The 11,714-nt window shown below is 35.4% G+C and overlaps 1 protein-coding gene across 2 annotated transcripts; it reads right to left on the bottom strand.

The window, feature by feature from the left end:
- Positions 1 to 6,784: 6,784 nt before the first annotated feature.
- On the bottom strand, positions 6,785 to 8,960 carry LOC141725030 (transcription factor bHLH30-like). 2 transcript variants are annotated; one of them, XM_074527392.1, is made up of 3 exons: positions 8,828 to 8,960; positions 8,179 to 8,625; positions 6,785 to 7,439 (listed from the first exon to the last, which is right to left on the bottom strand). In XM_074527392.1, the coding sequence occupies exons 2-3, from the start codon at positions 8,611 to 8,613 to the stop codon at positions 6,972 to 6,974; spliced, it is 903 nt and encodes a 300-aa protein (XP_074383493.1). In that variant the 5' UTR covers positions 8,614 to 8,625; positions 8,828 to 8,960; the 3' UTR covers positions 6,785 to 6,971. The 2 variants fall into 2 exon arrangements, with proteins under 2 accessions (XP_074383493.1, XP_074383492.1); XM_074527391.1 differs by lacking the exon at positions 8,828 to 8,960 and having other exon boundaries at positions 8,179 to 8,631.
- Between the last annotated feature and the right edge of the window lie 2,754 nt (positions 8,961 to 11,714).

Here is an 11,714-nt window from a genome sequence, read left to right as displayed (position 1 = left end):
TACACATACAAGAACCTATGCTAGCATGGCAAGTTCTAATCCTCAAGATCCACTGTCACTTCACAAGAGATTAACACCCTATCTTATATGTTCACGACGCACATAAGACGAATAAGCACAACCAATACTAGATATCATACAATCATCACACACTAAGGTATTAAACAACTAACTAAATAATTCCATAGTAAATCTGTTACGACCCCATGATTACGATTAGCCCATGATTGAACTCATCGTCACCATGGATTCATATGAAAACATGATAATAACACATTGGTGTAACTAATAAAAATACTTATTAAACCAGAGTACGTCACAAGAGTAATAAGGTTCAATGTAAAGAAAACTAGCATTCACTGATACAACGAATAAAAGAATCACAAGAAAACTATGCTTCCTCTTCTTCGTTGCGATGTGCTAAAACGGTCTTCTTCCTTCTCTCCTTGCTCCTCAATTGATACCACGATTCAACACACGTGAAACGTCTATGAAAACTACTTATATAGAAGCCCCACAAGTCCCATCTATCTCAGAAGTCGGAAGTCCAACATAAATAGAACTCTAAAAATCAGTGTTTTAATTTACGACCCTGAGCGGCCGCCCAGCAATCCTGAGCGGGCGCCCAGCTTCCTGAGCGGCCGCCCAGCCAGGCTGAGCGGGAGCCCATCACCTCACTGAAAAATTTATTAATTTGCTCCCGTTTTCTGCTGCGTTCTGCTCCTAACTTCCCACTTGTAATGCCAAGCACATACTTAGGCTTATTCATGATGAAATATCCCCTCAGACACAAGTAATACCCTGAAATACACAAACACTAGAAAAACGCATCAAATACACAAAATACTTGATTTTAAGACATCAATTCGAGCCATTATAAGACGTTCTAAGTGGTATAAAATGCCACTTATCACTACACGGGTTGCAAATACTATCTGGGCCGTATCTAGAGATGCACAAGTCCGATTTTGATGATCTTACAGTCCACGTGAAGCCCCCAGAATTTTCTTTAATTCAGAGATGGTCCAGTAAGGAGAATCCAGTGGGAGTAACCCAGAAATAGAGAAAAACATAAGCCTGCGAATTTTTACAAAATAATCCTATTCGGTTTAGAAGTGTTTCTTGTTATTTTGTTAGAATAAGAAAATACTTTGATAATTAGATATAACATTAGATTTTATTATTAGTTAGTGAGTTTTTATTTTTATTAGTTTGGAGAGAAGAATAGATACGTACTTTGTATTAGAGTTAGGGTCCTTACTCTTTTTCACATACACTTTGTTTTAGCTTTGTTCTCTATTAATATAATTATTTGAGATACTATTTTCTTCTCTTGTTTTTGTAGTATATGTTTATTATGGCTTTCTTCATTTGTTTCCTTGTTTTTATTCCAATCATGAGTGAGTAGTAGTAATCTAGGGCGCTGGGAAAATCATGTTTACACCACTATAATAGCTGGATTTTCATAGTATTTTGATTGGTTTAAGTGATTCTAATTGATATATTTTAAGGCTTAGTTTTTGTAATTGACCAATATCATAGACTAATTATATGCAATAATGGTACTAGATCGAGAGATAATGTACTAATTAGAGGCACACATACGATTAGCCGAATGAATGTGAATGCGAGAGTATCATTAGATTTCTGAGAGTGTTAATATTCCAGAGAGATTGACATATATTCTAATCACTTGACCAATTAAATTACTAAAAGTTATTATTGTGTAATCATGTTCCAAGAGTGTTAATAATTGAGAGAGATTGATAAACTCTAGTTGTGTGACCCCTTTAGTCGCTTTAGCTTAAGAACCCGTTTGGTGTAAGCATGGTGAACCCAATTGCCTTAGACTTTTAGTTAATTGATTCTCAAAACATAGTTATTTGCATTATTTGGTTATAGAAAATTCCCAGCAATTGTTGTCACTGTAGGAACAATTTGCAATAATTAGACTAAAATTCTTGAGACTTGTCTCCTTGTGGATTCGACTCGTACTTGCTAGTTTCTACTACCAACAGACACCGTGCACTTGCGGTACTATATAAAATAAGGCATCACCTGCCCACAAGACTAACACAGTTTGTTTTCCTTTGGTTTCTTGTCCTTTTCATTGTCACTCTTAGGTTTATTACCATTAACTTTCATAGCTACAACCTTCCTTTTTAGTCCTACAGTTGCTCCATTTACCTTCAAGCTACCGTGCTCAATTGCATCACATGTTCCTGTTTGGACTTGTGTTGTTCTTGAACCGAGATGTCCAACATAAGGTTGTTCCAAGTGATCTCTCCTTTCTGTCTTTTCAGGGAGAGAGAGAACTCTTTCCAAGACTTTGGAATCTTTTCAATCACACTCATAACCTTGAACTTTTCGGGGAGGTCCATTTCAGACTCCTTCAAAGCATGCATTATCATCTTGAACTCATGCACTTCCTCAGTCATGGATTTATTGTCCACTAGCTTGAATTCAAGGAACCTAGCCATATAATACTTTTCCAGACCTTGTAAGTTAGTATTGTATGTCTGGTCCAGCTTCTCCCATAAGAGTTTTGCGTAGTAGGCATCAGAAGAATAAACATCAAATAAGGTGTTCGTTAGAGCAGTCAAAATGGCCTCAGTCATCCCATCCTTCTCATCCCACTTTGAAAAATCCTTAACTGTATCAGCCTTTTCTTGATCCACAATCGGTTTCTCATACTTCATAACAGGCCATAAATCCTTTACAGTCAACCACAATTTCATCCTTTTATGCCAACGAGAAAAGCCGATGCCCCCATTGAATTTCTCTGGCAAGCCAGTTAATTCAACGGTTTGTGGAAAACTGTAAGTGGTCCCATCAATGACCTCAGCAGGTGCACCATAACTACCACTAACAAGATCATCAGTTTCGCTAACCATTATGCTAATAATATATAACAAATTATCTCTTCAGGAATGTTGGAAATATTAACTATTATAGCAACATAGAGGCAGTTATATAATATATTTAACAAGCCAAGGCCAAGGAAAAAATTAACGAAACAAAACATGAAGGTAAAAAATATGCATATTAGTAACTATAATAACAAAGAAAGTTTAGAAGTTATACTAGCAACCATAACTTTAACAGACTTATAAACAAATAGAAAAGCGGAAACCATAGCCATCAACAGGTACAAATAAACAAGAAATAGTAACATCTGAGTCGACAGGCCTTCCTCGAATTCCTGACTGCTCTTGAAGAAATAATTTCCTCCACCTGCTATGTTGGGATGCTTGCAACACCTCCTCCAGGATAAAACAGCTCTGAGCTTTGAATTCAAAGCACCTTCAAATCTCTACGACGATTTGTACCTTACTTGATCGCCGAAAAAACCACAAACTCTTATTGGGAGAGCAGAGAAAATAGAGAAGAGAAGAAGAGAATGTAATGTTTGGTTTTTTAGAATCAACAACTTAGGTCTTTATTTATACTAGAGGCTAAGTGTAACTGATATCACCTTGTACTAATAAGAGAAATGTAACTGCTCATTTACATTTAATAAAAAAAATCAAAACTGATGATTTTAAATTAAATAAAATGTAACAGCCTTTGAATATTTAATCCACACATAAATCAGTTTCAGTATTTTAATTTTGAATATATTATTAGTTACATGTCCAAGTTAAATGAATCTGACTCTGCCCACTTACTCAGTGACCCAGTCCAACTGAAATCGTAGCCCATCCCAATTGAGCCCAACCGAAACAATAACTCAGCCCAACTGATAAATTAATTCTAGTTAAAAATTAAATCTCATATAAATAAAATACTCGTCCAGGTCGTCTCGCGTACGCGAGACGCCGAGACATTCGCCCATCGACCAGAGTCGTGGTGGGGCGGGGCGGGGTCGCACTTGTGTGTGCGTGTAAAGCACGTAAGAACACCATGCACCATCATATACCTTAGTAGTTATACACTAATCATGCGTGTAATAAAAAATAAAGTCAACATCCCTTTATTTATTACCATGTGGCGTAAAATAACACATTCTCATTTCAAACTTTTAGAAGCTACTCACTTCAACTCTATTTTTTATGGATGTCACTACAACAATTACTTAGATCCGTATCTAAAAGTTTAAGTTCCCATAAAAAAAGAACAGTTAACAATTGTTAAAATATGGAATTAATATCAAGAGCATAAAAAAACTTATGTTCTAAAATTCCATTTTCTAGCACTAATGTGTTTCATAATTTGTGTTTGAGATTGATAAGTTATGAATGTCCTAATGTTTGTGTTTTATAATTTTTGTTTTTGTTTTTTGGTTTAATAATGTTATAATTATTATTTTATGATTTATGATTTCTTATTTAGCTTATTTATTCACAAAAAATACAGATCCTGTTTTTTCAAGAAAAAATTAAAAATAAAAAATTGTATCGACATCTAAAAAAATAATCTAGTCGAACAAACAAATATTCTGAAATTTATTCAGCAGATACAAAATTTGGGGGAGACACCTCTAAAGTATACAGTAGTTAACTACACATAATTGTTGTTGAACGCTTCAGCATATGATCCAACAAACGAAAAAGGCATCTTTGAAAAAAAAATGATAGTGGACTATATTGGAAATCTGATATTGTGATGATCAAGTCAATGCCTTTTTGGCAAGGTGATCTCTTATTATTAGTTTTTAGAGCTTTTAATTTTGTTTCCTGTCAAACTTTTAAAGACTGTGGTAGACAACATCATAAGATTTAAGCACCCACCTTTAAAAACATGGGATCCTTGTACAATACCAAGACGACTATCAAAAATCAACCCTATATAGGTAAAACTATGCAATTTAAATTAATCAGTAATAGCAATGCTAATATGAAGAAATCTATGTTTTTACTGGGAAATGATGGTCTCGTATTGTTTTAATGAGGATGCTATGTTGAAAATATATTTGAAGTTACACACATGGACGAGATAAAAGGATAACAAGTAATAGAAAGCTTTAGTTGAATTCTAAAATTAGTGGTGTCTTCGACAGTGTATAGTGTTTTAACATTATGTGTTAAGACTTAAGAGTATAGTGATGGGTGACATGGCTCGCAGGTTTAATGCTAATTGCAGAGGCAACATTATTGTTCTCCTTAAACTTGTAGAGATTTACTTTCCATGTCTGCCATATCATGTGTAAAGATAGTGGTCTGTGGAAAGTTAGCTGCTCGAAGAATGATGAATATTGTCTAAGATTGAAAATTATCGTGGCCGGAGTTTATTGATGTTACTAGCTAGCTGATCATAAGAAACATCCCATATGGTTAAAAAAAATCAACTCAAAAGTTGTATGTATGTATGATTGTTCTTGGTTCCCTCCACAAACGGAGTTATCATTCTTATCTCTCCATATGCATCATGCTTTTATGTAATTTACAATTAAAAAAATTGTACTGGAGTACTACTGGTACATGAGAGTTCTTGCACCGATGCATGTATGACTCTTTGACGAATATCTATAAGCCTGCGAGAAGTTTAAATATACAGTTGTAATATCTTTCTAAACAGGTAAATCTTCCACACATACGTTTCGAAAGAATTTGTTTAACTGAAGAAAACAAATTTTGTACATGCTAATCAGACATGCAACATATAAGATTCTTGCATGCAATATTGCAATACATCGGGTTCTGCAAAAAATTTACCCGAATAAGTGATTAAAGTATGGATATGGTACACATGTGGATATGGTGGTACTCAAGCACAATGCTCAATATTCACATTTCACAAAACTCTGAAATTATGTTCTCATGTAGCTAACATTGTCTTCAACTATAACTAAAGTATGTGTGATTTGAATTCAGATTTTGAATTTAACTATTTCAAGTATGTGTGATTTGAATTCAGATTTTAAATTTAACTGTTTCGTAAAAGGTAGATACTTGACCATTTATAGCCGAAAATAAAATTTTACTTATGTAATTATGATTTTTCTTTCAAGAAAAAAAGCATCACATGACGTTAAGTGAAATCAAGCTACATTATGCATGGGGGCAGTATATAGCTAGGCAACATATTCTCCAGAGATTACCTGCAGGTAACTTCTGATTTAACCAATGGTAATTATACTTTTGCCCTCGTTTTCTGTAAAGAGATAAATGCTACTACTTTCAAGAAAATGGAAGAAATCGGGACTCGAATCCATCTTCCTTTAGTATTTCTTCCGTTTCTCTACGACCAAACGCATGTATAGTTTTCTTGGTCATAATTACTTTCTCTGAATACACTTGCTGCAGCTCAGCATTTTCATATGCTACGTATAGTACAGTCCCGATCCGAAGATGGTGATAGTGAAACTGCAGGGAACTTAACATTATGTATATCATCAATACTGTTTTTTATCAGTCATCACTCTGACAAATTATTAGATAGAGCAGCATACATTTATGCAAGTTCATTTGCTTACACAGATTTATGGACACATTTGGAGAGATAGAGAAGAAAGTAAAGGTACAAACCAAATCCCCAACTGGGTGTTTTGCGTGGAAACATGATCAACAAAGTCTCACATTCCATTTGTTTGCTTCTTATCAACTAAGGCTTTTCTATTCAGTCCTCACGATAAAGATCTTTCCCCTATTTAACATTTCAAAAGCTCTCCAACTTTTTTCTCTCTCTCATTCTCTATTTAACAGTATATTTCATTTTCACAATAATCATAGTGGAATTATATTTATCTATATGCATTTGGTATTAAGAGGTCGACGTTGTAGTCAGGTCATCGGAGAGACATGTGTACGTGCTTAAACATTTAAATTCATGTAATCGATTGTCATAAGAAGAATAAAAGTGTAATAATTCAGTACTGAATTAAGAAATTAGTGAGATATATTTTACATATATATAATGGCATGATGCACCATATACTAAGTGCTTGTTAGCCATATTTTGAAGTGTAAATTAGGAAGACTAAACAGCAAGAAGAAAACATTAACCGAAATTAGAAGAAAGGGAAAACCAAATTAAGTAGAGAAAGCATTGGTTCTTTGTCTTTTGACATGAGTACTGCCGGCTGATGAAGATTCATGGCCATTGCTTTTCTCCATTACTGCTTTGAGTGCTTCTTCTATCGTACTTATAGAGCATTCATAAGGTGTTTCTTGCTCATAATTCATCCTCAGACCTTCATCATCGTCCCCGGTGATAAATAAAACATTCTTGACTCGTCCTCCAAGTGTTGTTATTTCCGCTTTAAGTGTTCTTAATCTCAACGCTTTCAGGGTCTTCATTAAATCAGGCAACAGATCAATCCTATCTTCACAGCAAATTGATGCTTTAATTACTAACCTGCCCTCCTCATCAGCATTATTATCGATGATTAACTCGTCCATCTCGGTTGGTACCAGAGTAGATTCGGAGATGATGGATGTTTGACGCTTCAGTTCTTTCACATGTTGTATCACTTCAGCTAGTAAAGATGCTTTATCTGTCTGCGCCAACAATTTAATCATATCTTAAGAGAAGCTTGATCGTAATTCATAAAACTAGAATAAATTGTTTAAAGATTCAGCAGAAATATGATAAGATGATAATTTGTGATCATAAATAGTAAGTTGTATGAAATGTTTAAATGAATTATCCTTATTTAGACACTAATCCATAGATACAAAGGTTGTCGAAAATACAAAAAAAAAAAAAAAATCCCTTTAGACAGTAATTCTATTTTGTCTTCTCGTGTTACATAATCATCTTTCATAGAACTTTATGTTATATGCAACTGTTGAAACCGGCAAGAGTTTTCCATGAAAGCTAAGCTTTACTCATAATAACAACAATTGATGGGGACCCTTACTAGGTACATAGCCTAGTAGTCAAAAGAATTTATTCTACCCTCGGAACTATCACTAGAATCACAGAGAATAACAAACAGATCGAGAATACAAAATTGTTGTCCGAGACCTCAATATGAAAGGACACACTGCAAGGAATAATACACACACACATAGCTACTAATTTAGACTATTTAGTAGTAGCAAAGAATAAAATCCCAGTTAGCATCCGAATGAATCTTAGATTTAGTCTCCAATAAATCAAGTAAAATTATATACACTCGCCAAACAAAAGACTACAATATTACGAAATCATACATAACATTTTGCAGGAGTGACAGTTCTGTACTATATATATGTATGAAATGTATGACATGTTTAAAGTGTTGGTACAACTTACTTTAGTCGTGCTAGGGAGTAAACTGCGCAACTTAGCAAGGTGATTATTGATTCTTTCTCTTCTTCTTCTCTCAGCTTCACTATGGCTTTTAGAAGCAGCAAGAGCCTTAGCATCCATAATCTCCTGAGCTGTTAGCTTCCCTAAATCAGGCTGGAGCCCAAAAGGCCCGGAACACGGATGAATAACCTGGCCTAGAACCGCATCAGATATGAATCTGAGCTGATCAGCAGAAGATTGACCCTCATGCACACCATATTTTGATGTATTGAAGAAATTAGCATAAGTTGATGGGGGTGGTGGAGGATAAAGAAACTGATCTTGGATCTGGTTTGTTTGGAAATGATGAGGGAGAGTCCAGGGTAAAACTTCACCAAACATCTTGTTACTTCCAACACCAGCTGCTGCACCTTGTAAATATGCATCATGACTGCTCATTTTTTGTTGTTTCTGCATGATTATTTGTAAAATATTATCAAGAAATAAATATATTTACATAATCATCTCAACTTTTTATGAGAAATTAAAAAAGAAGATGAAAAGGGGAGAATATTGAGAAAAGTGGAGGAAGAAGTTGAATCATGCAAGATGGTTCTAGACTGCCAGTTACGAATACACACACATATATGTGAAAGGAAAATTAAAGACAAACCTTTTCTGATGAACCCCTTCGATCAGTCTTTTTCTCTGATTCAAGTGTTTTTTTTTTTGGTCGAGCAAGAGCGGAAGCAAAGCCTAAAATGAATTGAGTTGTGTTCAAGTTATTTAAATAGGGGATTCAAGAATTCTTTTGGTCACTCATCTTTGAGCTAGGGTAGCTGATGTGGCGCACTGCCTGCTTTTGAATGGTGTTGATATCATTGAGTGGGACCCACCTCCATATAAAGCTAGTTTCTGAATTTTATAACTTCTGTAAAAACTGTTAAGAGAAAAAAAAGAGATACTGTACTATGGGGTGAGATCCTTCTAATATTCATGGTGATTGTAAGTTCATTGGTTGATTTTATTCTAATTATTTTATATTTATATAAGATAAATGCGTATAATCGATTTAAGTAAGTCGACTATGATGCTAACAATCCTTTGATATATATCTTTCAAATTGAGAACAAAAAATGGATTTTTATAAGTCATTTAGGTGAGATCCCAAACATGACCAAAGTAGTAAAAACCATACATGAATCTGTAAAGCTTTTACTCAAAGATAAATTCTATTCAGATTTGATGATCTGCATATTTCAAGTTTCAAGTTACAGCCCATCCTTTTTTCCATACTTTACCAACTTCTGCTCTCTAATTTTATGTTTCGGTCTTTCTGGGGCACACAATAAGCACTAACTCCCATGAGTTTGGTGCATTTTTATTAGTGGAGTTGTTGTAAATCCAGGAGGTCCATTAATATTTATAATTAGAGCACCAATCAAAATACACCAAACTCATGGGAGTTAGTGTTTATTATGTGCCAAAAGCACACATTAGAAAACCCGTTTATAGTTTAACTGTAGGAATTAATTTGTGTGTGATGTGAATTAGAACACAAAAAGTTGTTAACTGAGAGAAAACAAATTGTATTACTGAAAAAAACAAGAACGATTACAAAACATATATCAAAGTTAAACTACACCTATCGTGACTTGTTAGAAAATAGCACCTGACTCCTACTATGATGCCACCACCTTATTGCTCCCTACAAATACTCCCTAACGTTCTATGACTGATTCAAATACTTAACTAAGCTGACAATATCCATCATATTATAGCATTTATTTAATTAACTAAAACATGTTTAGATTAATTCCAACATACACCCCCTTAATCTAAACACTGTCCTGCAACTTTTTAATCCCCAGCAACTCTCTCATTTTCTCAAACTTAGCTGCTGGCATAGCTTTGGTAAGCACGTCTGCGCGCTGCTGTTCAGAACTGATGTGCTTGATCATTATGTCTTCACATTCCACACAGTCACGAATGAAATGAAACCTCACGTCAATATGTTTGCTCCGACCGTGAAAGACATGATTCCTTGCTAAATCTATTGCAGACCTATTATCAACAAATAATATGACTGATTTTGAAGCTTCTCCAGTAACCTGACTTAGTAATTTCTGGAGCCAAATCCCTTGACAAGCTGCTGCAGTTGCAGCCATAAATTCCGCCTCACAAGATGACAAGGCAACACGACGTTGCTTTTGAGATACCCATGCTATCAGACTTTCACTTAATTAGAATGCCATTCCCCCAGTGCTTCTACGATCATCACTATTCCCTGCAAAATCGCTGTCAGAGTAACCTGATAGCATATGATTACCAGTCCCTTTCGAGTATATTAGACCATACCCCAGTGTTCCTTTGATATAACGTAGCACTCGTTTCACAGCATTGAGATGTAACGTAGTTGGTCGTTCCATGAATCTGTTTATCATACCAACAACAAACGATATATCTGGCCTCGTGTGGACCAAATAACGCAAGCTTCCTACCAAACTTCTGTACTGTGAAGAATCCACAGCTTTCCCTGTTTCATCCTTATGCAGCTGAACTTTAGTTTCCATAGGATACTTACATGGATTGCAATCACTCATACCTGCGTTTTCCAATATTTTCCGTGCATAAGTAGACTGCTTCAACTCGATATGTCCCTTCCTCTAATCGACTTCAATACCGAGATAATATGCCAACTTGCCCAAATCAGTCATATCAAACTCTTTGTTCATTTGTTCCTTAAACCGATCAATATTACTCACACTTGTCCCAGTTACTAATAAATCATCCACATATACACCCACTATTAAAGACTCGTTTCCTTCCCTCTTAATATAGACCGCATGATCATATACACACTTCTTAAATCCCAGTTGTTCAAGGAACTTCCTCAGACGTGAGTACCAGGCACGGGGAGCTTGTCTCAAACCGTATAGTGCCTTGATAAGTTTATACACCTTATTTTCTTGGCCCTTTACTTCATAACCAATTGGCTGCAACACATAAACCTCCTCTTGAATCTCACCATTTAAGAAGGCAGACTTTACATCTAGATGATGAACTTCACAGCCTTTTGTAGCAGACAGGGCAAGCAAGAGACGCACGGTCTCCAGCCTTGTGACCGGTGAAAACGCTTCTTCAAAATCCACCCCCTGTTTTTGCACGTACCTTTTCACCACAAGACGTGCCTTATACTTGATTATAGCTCCTGTTATATCCTTCTTGAGCTTGTATACCCATTTTAACCCAATCGCTTTATGACCAGTGGCAAATCAGTCAGTTGCCATGTCTTATTTTTCTCAATCGACTCAAGTTCAACCTCCATTGCTCGTTGCCACTCCTTGTCCTGTGCTACTTGATCATACGAGCTGGGTTCTTCAACACTTAATAGCAACAAATCATCTGCTAACTCAATTTCCTCCGTACCATTATACACATCACTTAATAAACGGTAATTCCTCGGTTCTGAACTTGCAGTACTCGACCTTGATTCCTGTTCACCTGTCACTGATCCTTCAGTTGTCATTCCTCCATAGTTCTGTATAGGTATGACAGGT

The sequence above is a fragment of the Apium graveolens genome, chromosome 5 (assembly GCF_009905375.1).
Source record: "Apium graveolens cultivar Ventura chromosome 5, ASM990537v1, whole genome shotgun sequence".
NCBI classification, from domain to species: domain Eukaryota; kingdom Viridiplantae; phylum Streptophyta; class Magnoliopsida; order Apiales; family Apiaceae; genus Apium; species Apium graveolens.
The sequence above is the reverse complement of the archived record's forward strand: the minus strand, read 5'-3'. Positions and strand labels throughout refer to the sequence as shown.

What these genes read in the sequence shown, in the direction of transcription:
- LOC141725030 (XM_074527391.1), bottom strand. Translation starts at nt 8,631, where the DNA reads ATGCAGAAACAACAAAAAATGAGCAGTCATGATGCATATTTACAAGGT. An exon ending in TACTCCCTAGCACGACTAAA is followed by an intron (nt 7,440 to 8,178) that starts GTAAGTTGTACC and finishes TTGTTGGCGCAG; the next exon opens with ACAGATAAAGCATCTTTACT.